The sequence below is a fragment of the Rhinoderma darwinii genome, chromosome 4, assembly GCF_050947455.1.
Source record: "Rhinoderma darwinii isolate aRhiDar2 chromosome 4, aRhiDar2.hap1, whole genome shotgun sequence".
In the NCBI taxonomy this organism is placed as follows: Eukaryota; Metazoa; Chordata; class Amphibia; order Anura; family Rhinodermatidae; genus Rhinoderma; species Rhinoderma darwinii.
In genome coordinates, this window is record NC_134690.1 from 252,211,146 (window position 1) to 252,221,039 (window position 9,894).

Below are 9,894 nucleotides of genomic sequence, written 5' to 3' on the forward strand. Positions count from 1 at the left end.
TACTTACCTTCCTGGTTCCGGATCGCAGCGGAGGTCCTGACGTCAAGCGCTGTGCGCAGCGCATGACGTCACAGCGCTATGCGCCGCGCACTGCATCGAGACGACAGAACTACCGCCGCGGCTGAAGAGGAAGGTAAGATTAGCCCTGACTGGCGGGGTCCGACTCCCGGGACCCGCCAATCAGCTGTTTTGAAGGGGCCACAGCACTCGTACGAGAGCTGCTCCCCTTCATTCCGGTCACTTCATTCCGGTCACACTGTGAATCGGTGTCGGCGATTCACAGTGTGAGCGAGTAGTGAAATGAAGGGGAAGCAGCTCTCGTACGACGCTGCGGCCCCTTCAAAACAGCTGATTTGCGGGTCCCGGGAGACACATCAGCTATTGATGGCCTATCCTGTGGATAGGCCATCAATGTTTAGGGATTACACAACCCCTAAGCCAACGATGTAGCAGGCTTAGGGGGCCCATGAGACAGGATCACAGATTGTGTGATCCTGTCTGCTGGGCCCTGTATCTAAGCCAATCACATGGTAGGCTTAGATACATGGCCCATGCGTGATCCTGTCTGCTGGGCCCTGTATCCAAGCCAATCACATGGTAGGCTTAGATACATGGCCCATGTGTGATCCTGTCTGATGGGCCCTATATCTAAGCCTACCACACTGTAGGTTTAGATACAGAGCCCCAGCACATAGTAATCTCATACTGTATAAGATTACTGTCTGCTGGACCATGTATCTAAGCCTACCTTGTGGTAGGCTTAGATACAGGGTCCTACAGACAGTATCACATATGGGCCCTGTATCTAAGCCTAACACATGTGTTACTAATCTTTTTTTTGTGTGTTTTCTTACAAGTTCGGTTGTTGGACTACGTCGAATTCCAGGACTACTTCGATGACGGCTTTTTTTTTATTATCAATAAAATGGTTAATGAGGGTTGTGTGTTTTTTTTTTATTTCAATAAAATATTTTTTCTATGTCTTTGTGTTTTTTTTAAAACTATATTACTACCGCCTTAGTAATGGCCGCCGGCTGATTGACAGCATCCATTGCCAAGGCGGGGCTTAGTGTTAGCCGGTGCAGAGGCTAACACTAACCTCCTTTATCACCCCGGTACCCACCGCCACCAGGGGTGCTGGGAAGAGCCGGGTACCATCCACTGAGCCACTGTATCTAATCCCATCATGTGTGATACTGTCTGCTGAGCCACTGTATCTAATCCTATCATGTGTGATACTGTCTGCCGAGCCCTATATCTAATCCTATCATGTGTGATACTGTCTGCTGAGCCACTGTATCTAATCCCATCATGTGTGATACTGTCTGCTGAGCCACTGTATCTAATCCCATCATGTGTGATACTGTCTGCTGAGCCACTGTATCTAATCCTATCATGTGTGATACTGTCTGCCGAGCCTTATATCTAATCCTATCATGTGTGATACTGTCTGTTGGGCCCTATATCTAATCCTATCATGTGTGATACTGTCTGCTGGGCCCTATATCTAAACCTATCATGTGTGATACTGTCTGCTGAGCCGCTGTATCTAATCCTATCATGTGTGATACTGTCTGCTGAGCCACTGTATCTAATCCTATCATGTGTGATACTGTCTGCTGGGCCCTATATCTAATCCTATCATGTGTGATACTGTCTGCTGAGCCACTGTATCTAATCCTATCATGTGTGATACTGTCTGCTGGTCCCTATCTGTAATCCTATTATGTGTGATACTGTCTGCTCAGCCACTGTATCTAATCCTATCATGTGTGATACTGTCTGCTGAGCCAATGTATCTAATCCTATCCATAGTTTATAGGGTCGTAGTGCTATAGATATGCTATGCTGTCTCCTATACACACATTTTTTTTTGGGCGGACACATATGTATTGGCCCTGATATTTTAAGCCCTGAGGGTATGTTCACACGGCAGCGTCCGTTACGGCTGAAATTACGGTGCTGTTTTCAGGAGAAAACAGCTCCTGAATTTCAGACGTAATGGCATGTGCAGGCGTTTTTCGCTGCGTCCATTACGGACGTAATTGGAGCTGTTTTTCTATGGAGTCCATGGAAAACGGCTCCATTTACGTCTGAAGAAGTGACAGGCACTTTTTTACGCGCCGCCTTTTGACAGCGGTGCGTAAAAAAAATGACCGTCGGCACAGAACATCGTAAGACCCATTCAAATGAATGGGCAGATGTTTGCCGACGCTTTTGAGCCGCATTTTCGGACGTAATTCAATGCTAAAACGCCCGAATTACGTCTGTAAATAGTGTGTGTGAACCCAGCCTTAGTGACGCCCCGGCTACTACTGCTGCATTGGCTACCTACGCCCCTGGCGATATTACATTTCAGTCAAGTAGAAAGCGATATATGTGCGTTAGATATATAGTGATAAATGTGAGTACAGTATACAGCAGTATTATATGTGAGTACAGTTTATAGCGATACTATATAACAGTACAGAAAATAACTATATTATTTCTGTACAGCATATAGTGATAATATATGTGGGTACAGTATATAGCAGTATTATATTATATGTACTCTACTGAGGTAGTATGTGGGGGGGTGCCAAAAAATAAATCCTGCACGGGGCGCCTTTTGGCCTAAGGCCTGTTCTGAGTATAACTCTTAGGCCTTATTCACACGAGCGCGTGCGTATTGCGCGTGCAAAAACGCTGCGTTTTGCGCACGTAGCAGTTCCGTGTGGCATCAGTATTTGGTGCGTGCCTGCTTGATTTTCACGCAAATGGAATCGTTATGACACTCTGTTTTTATGTTTACAAACATAAAAGCAGGAGGTGCTTTTATTTTTTCATTCATTTATTTTACAACTGTAGCGCGAATCACGCGCGGCACATGGAAGTGCTTCCGTGTGACGTGCGCGATCTTCACGCACCCATTGACTTCAATGGGTGCGTGATGCGCGAAAGTATAGGAGATGTCGTGAGTTTTACGCAGCAGACACACGCTGGGTGAAAATCACGGACAGTCTGAACGTCCCCATTGCCTAACATAGGTCCGTGCGACGCGCGTGATTTACGTTTGTGTGAATAAGGCCTTAGTTAGTATAGATTTTTATTCTACAACTCTCAGCAGTCATAGCTATTATGCTACGATTCATCAGTTATGTTACAGAAAAACCCAGTCAACTACAACTCCCAGCATGTTCATAAGTATGTTTGTTGCAACCACCTAGATACAGGAAGTTCTTATTACTAGTGTACTGAAGCTACTGATATCAATGGAAGGCACAGGCGTTTTTTTCCCGGCCGCTCGCAGAAAAGAAAAGCCTTTATGCTGATTCCCATTCTGACCTCCCATTGAAATCAATAGGAGGCATAAAAAACCTGCAGCGCTCTTTTGGAGCCGTTTTTACTGCGGTTTTTGCATTAGATTAGTATTGCTAGAAAAAAAAGTGCTGCAAAAGAACATTGCAAAAAAGCAGAGTAAAAAGCTTTACAAACTGCTGGCAATTCAAAATTTTGAGGCAGATTTTTTCCGCCAGACAAAAAAAAAGCTGTGTGAACTCCCCCTTTCTGGAAAGCATGTGTTTTTTTCTTCGGTACGGTATCTAGGTGCACTGAGCATCACAGCAGACACATTATTAGGGATAACAGCAGGATAGCACTATTAAAGGGGGCAGCAGGAGGAGGCATTTTCTGAAGAGGATGAGGTTGTGCTTAGAAAGAATAGAGCCAAAACATGTCTGTGTGGCAAACTCGGCAGAGGCGAATCGTAGCTGAAAAGAAGTCATCATGACAATCCGGGCCAGATGGAGAAGATAGGGAAAGCGAATGACTCCAATCATGAAAGGCGTCAGCTGTCATTCATTGGATTTATTTGTTTATTCTGCATTTGATTGAGTTTGTTCGGTATTTTACTAATTTGTCCATTCTGCAGTGTGGTGATACTCTGCAGACTGCAGCCTGAGTGGTTTCTGATCACTATATGTTCACTGTAATCAGTCTCAGTATGGTGGTAACTTTGGTATTCAGACAGTGTCATGACATTACGGTATTATCCAGTCACGGCATGTCGATGTTATCCAGTCATGGTACAGTGGGCTTTAACCGGTTCAGGACCGGGCTATTTTGAGCTAATATGTGGTGCCCAGCTTGTGCCACCATGAAAAGACAGTTCTCTAATTATTATGCTGTTTCCCGGTTTTATAAATACCCTAGATGTGGCCCTAATCTTTTGCCTAGGCATTCGATGGGGCTCAGGATTGAAAGACTACCATGCGAAATTGAGGCCTAATTTGGCGACTTACAAAAGTATTGTAAGTCACAATTGCAGGGCTCTGATGTGAAATAATAAAAGAAACCCCTAAGAAGTGGCCCCATTTTGGAAACAACATCCTTCAAGGCATTTATTAAGGGGTGTAGTGAGCATTTTCACCCCACAGGTCTTTTCCATAAATGAATGCGCTGCGGATGGTGCAAAGTAAAAATTGCAGTTTTTCCCTAAATATGCCATTTCAGTGGCAAATATGTTGTGCCCAGCTTGAGCCGCTGGAGACACACACCCCAAAAATTGTTAAAAGAGTTCTTCAGTACTGGCAGCCTGGGAGGCCAATGTTAGGCCTCCGGTTGCCATTCCAGCCATTGGCACAGCACAGCAGTGGTTTGGTATTGTATGCCAGTGTTATGTGCCACTGTATGGTGGTATTATTTGAGCACTTTATGGCACTAATATGCCAGCAATATTAAGCAGTATTATTTGCATTTTTAATGGCAGTAATGCTATTATTTGGGCAGTGCATGGCACTATTATATGCATATGCATATGCGACTGGGTGATGACCAGTGTATTGGCGCATTACTTTAAAATTTAGTAATGACCAATTTGGAGCTCTAATTGTTGTGCACAATTGTTGATTGTGAGCGCATTAGGATGTAAACAGCCCTGAAAAAACTAGTAATCATTTTGCCAAAGAATGCTTTATTCTGTTTCCTAAATATTTCTGCTATACTGGGAGTATACTTGAATGATATTTTAGAAAACTTAGGAAGTACATAAAATATAACAACTTCCTTTCTCTTATACGAACACAGTAAAATATGTCTTTGTCATCATATTTGTAACACTTGTGTCACCAGACTATTAATATTTTATCATACATGTTCCTTTATATATTTTTAGGGATTTAAAACTTAAACTGCAGCTACGAAATACCACTTTGTTGAGGCTATGGGACAAGAAAAAAATCAATATCATCCATAAAAATACTTGTTCTTTATTTTAATAAAACGTTGTTACATTGTTGTCATCAGTAAAAATACAAAGATATCAATTTGATAGTGTACACAGATCAGATTGCTTTCAAGCAGGGCGTACAAATGGTCAGTCGAGTTTGTGACATCTTCAATTTAAAGACGGGAACGCTTCAGGGAACAGAGATCAGAATCAGGTTTTCAGTGCCTATGCCTTTTCATATTGACGGACGGAAACAATGTCACCAAAGGTTAGAGTCTGCCAAGAGAAGAAAAATATAATAAATGCTCCACTTGTCTATATAAAAACTTAATGCACATAAGAGGTGCTGCCCCAACACAGAGGCAGAACAATCAGTGTGGGGGAGGGGAAACAATGAAGGAGAAATTAAAAAACATGACATTTATTTAATTTAATTAATTTTTTTCTTGCTGCATGATGGTAATATGATTTTTTTTTTTTTGTATACTCATATAATGAGTGCAATGAGGTAGAGCACCAATCACATTGTATGCACATGTTGTATATTATGGTAACTATTTTAAGCCAAATGTATGTGTAATTTACAAATGATGTGTACAATATATTTGTATAGTCACTTCTATGTAAGGTGAACACAGGGAAAATGTACAAACTCCTTGTAGCCATTGTTTGGATTCAAACCCAGGACCACAGTTCTAAAAATGCTAACCACTGAGTCACCGTGCTATAAATGAGTCTTAATAGTGAACCGTATAAACTGAATATAACCACGTTTCATCACAGATGGCTTTCTAATAATTAATGAGATAGCAATTAACTGATTTGTGTTTAAGTAAAGGGATCATCTCCAGAATATTAGGATTACCAAGTCTCAAGCCTTCTGCAGTTGGGAATGGGCAAGGTTTGTGTTGTATGTTCATTAGCCTCTAATAGGCTGTAGTCAGTTTAAAATCCTAAATCCATCCTTACTTAACATTAATATGGGAATAATAGATGATGGAGGAGATTTCAGAGCCATATGCCACTTTTGTTGATGATACTTAGTAGGTAGTCAACTATATTTTTTGGTTTTTGGTTTTTAATTGCATATGTTCCAGTGTTTCACGGTATAATATGCTCCAGAGTAAATGTAGTATGTGAAGCTGTCTTCATCTCCATCAGTACTTACCATAACCATTTTGTCATCCTTTATTTCTCTTACAAACTTAGTCTCTTTACCATCCCACTTCTGCACATGGACCAGTTTATCTCCTTCTAGGTTGACAGTGGACTACGGAGAGAAGAAATATTTGAAAATTAAATATTCCAGAAACAGAGGTTTCTTAATATTATTCCTTAAATTGTTTACTACTGATATAAAATAGTGTTCTGCTTCACAATAGTGTTCAGATTGCAATCAATCACCTTACCCAGCTGTCGTTTTCCAGAAAACGGCATGATGTAGTTGCCACTATTCTTATGGTAATGGGTCAAACCCTTTGTGACATTGTAAATGGTGGAAAAAAAATCTAATGAGCAGCAATCACTTATAGACCAATGATACTGACAACGAGAGAATGGCTGATGTGTGACAACAGACTGAGAAGTCCTAGCCTGAGATTCTGTACTCTCACTGCCCTCAACTAAAGCAAAATAATAAAATCAATGAAATAGTGCTGTGCAGATGAATATTAAAATGTACTGTTTGCACATTTCTTAGCACTTATGGCAGCCTAGCAAGAATAAACTAAGAGTATATTCACAAGCGGCAGATTTGTTGCAGAAATCAGAATGGGGTTGGTTCTGCAGCATTTGCGTGGATTTCTGCAAGTCCTGTTGAGATGACTGCGACTGTCGCAAAAAAATTCTGCAAACAAATCTGGCACATGTAAACGGATAGCTTGCTTTATGTCTTTTAAATATGAATTTACCAGATAAAATGATTTCATTATACCACATAAGCCCTTGTGAAAGAGACAACATTGGCGCAGATTTATTAATTGTGTCCTAAATTAAGACGGAATAATACTAAAAAAGACTGGCAGAAGCTGTGACAAATTTAGCAATATGGCACCCGCTGGGTGATAATTTTGGTGCATCTTGCTAGACATGTTAGTCGCTTTCTTCTTCTTATGCCACCTCTTAACTGGCATACTTTACATAAATATTTAGCGTAAAAAATTGGCGTTAATAAATCTGGCACATTTTATGATTCCTCTTTTTCTAGTCACAAAATAATAATACATTTGATGCATGCCATATGAACCAGTTTTTGTTTATTTTTGTGATAGAATTCTGGAACAACTTAGTACAGATGTAGCCGTTTTTACTTTGACTTTTAACGCATTAAATAGACAATGGCTAGATCTCTTATTTTGACTATTTAAATGAATTTTCAATGGCTTTTGTTTGATATCATGCAGCAGCAAATTATCAGAATCAAGTTAAAGATGGTTACATCAACAGAGTTTGCAAATGGTCCCTATGAGACTTGCTTGAGTCAATATGAACAACCTATAGAAAGTGATGTCATTATCAGTTACCACCTAAAATACTGAAAGGAAACCAGCATAATGTATGCTATCAATATTGTGCTATATTTAATAGTAGATCTAATTGTATTATCATTTGCACAATCTTTAGCTCATAGGCTCATCCCTCACTCATGATGCTTCTCAGATTGATCCTAAATTTACCTGATGTGCAGTAATGGAGCAGGGCATGAAGAATTATCCAATCCCTTACACAATTCTCCTCCGATGAGGTCATTTTACACTACAGTCCACTCACCTTGCAGTTCCTGTCATCAACTGTGGCTTCATCGAATTCCTCTCCCAGCTTGAAGCTGATCTCTGTATTCTTGAATGTGCTCTGGCTCCTAATCACCACTTTGTCGCCTTCTTGGCTAATGATGATTGTCGGCTTAGTTACGTTTCCTACTTGTCTGGTAGCAAAGCCAACTCCTACAGAAAGCAACAAATAACCATCAGAATACTAATACTACTGAATTGCATGTCAAATCTCCTTACAATACTATGAGGATCCAATAACCTGCTCCCTGAACAGCCTTCTATGTGCCTAGTCAGAAATTCCTGCATGCTACTGGGGTTTCAAAGGCTTTTCTAACTACTTGAGTATATTACAAATCTTCAGATGTGCACGTACCCAGTGATTTCATGTACTCATCAAAGTTCTGGCTGTCTACCAGTTTCCATGTGGCACAGAAAGCATCTACCATTTTCTTAGCGGGTGAAGGGTACAGAGCAACTGTGTAAAATGTGATGCTAGTTTTGGATGCTCTGTCCTCCTTTACGTGGGAGCTGTACTTATTGGGAGACTTGCAGCTGGTGATGGGGGCTGGACATGTGGAAGAAAAAAGGGGTCCAACCCTATGCAGTCTCGCCCACCAATAGACTGGCAAGAGGTGGAGCAAGCATAATAATTCAGGCTCAGACAAAGTGCGAGGAAACTAAAAGCCTAGCCCAATGCACTTGAACTAATTTCACAAGAGGTCACTTCAGGGCAAAAAAGAACCTTATATGCATTTCAATAGAAGTCTTTTCAGGCATTTATCACCCCATACACACACACACACACACACACACACGCACACATAATTAATAAATATATATATATATAGTTACAGCACACAAGTAAATGGCAACAGCACTCTGTGAACACTAATGCCACCTAAGACACTACATAGAAATAAATATGCATTACTACTAAATCTACTTACAATAGTGCGGTTCTTAGCGCACAATTTGATTAAATTGTGTGAGCCCACCTGCCACGACAAGGCAACCTCTATGAGGTGGCTGCCTACGCTGCACATACACCCAGAACTGGGACTAAGCCTAAAGCCTACATATATCTGGGGATGGTAGGAATCAGCGTTAAACAAATATAATATATAGTTTATTTATATATATATATATATATATATATATATATATATTTATATATACACACAGTATCTTATACTAGGATACAAACTGATCTTAATATGCTGCAGTAGGTTTGCTTTTAATAGTCATCTTTTTTTATATACATATCTGGACATCAGCACAGACGTAATATATTCATTATATACATAGTATAATGCTACTCATATAATATTCACTAGAGATGTTCAATGGTCGGTAACTGGTGCTGATTTTTGGTCCACAATAAAGCTTGTATCCTGCTGAGTGACATGAGGTTACTGCCGTTCATTCTCCTCCTTAGAGGTAGCGCTAAGCACTGGGAGAATGTCTGCTGATTAAATAGTAAGGCAGGTCTTTGAATGTAATCCAATTGTGGCAATGCCTGAACAGAAGAACAATGAGCAGCTTTATTTTTTGAGGATGAGTCTGGTAAATACGTTTACACTGCATAAATTACTGCACAGCTATACTTTATTATATCTAATCAAGATAAATATGACAATGCTGACAGTATATAGAACTCAAGGGAAAGTATTACTAATGTCATCACATACATGATTATTATGGTTGTATTACATTTAAAAACCTACATGATCAGATCCAATTATACGGATGTAGCCATCTTTAACTTGATTCTGATAACTTGCTGCAGCGTGATATCACACAACAAAAGCCATTGAAAAGTCATTGAAAAAGTCAAAATAAGAGATCTAGCTATTGTTTATTTAATGCGTTAAAAGTCAAGATAAATACAGCTACATCTCTACAATCAAGTTGAGACTC

At 40.2% G+C, this 9,894-nt stretch overlaps 1 protein-coding gene across 1 annotated transcript; it reads right to left on the bottom strand.

The window, feature by feature from the left end:
* Nucleotides 1-5,226: 5,226 nt before the first annotated feature.
* Nucleotides 5,227-8,518, bottom strand: FABP7 (fatty acid binding protein 7). The gene is made up of 4 exons (XM_075862391.1): nucleotides 8,351-8,518; nucleotides 7,976-8,148; nucleotides 6,375-6,476; nucleotides 5,227-5,482 (listed from the first exon to the last, which is right to left on the bottom strand). Exons 1-4 carry the CDS (start codon nucleotides 8,421-8,423, stop codon nucleotides 5,432-5,434), a joined length of 399 nt encoding a protein of 132 aa, XP_075718506.1. The 5' UTR covers nucleotides 8,424-8,518; the 3' UTR covers nucleotides 5,227-5,431.
* Nucleotides 8,519-9,894: the final 1,376 nt, after the last annotated feature.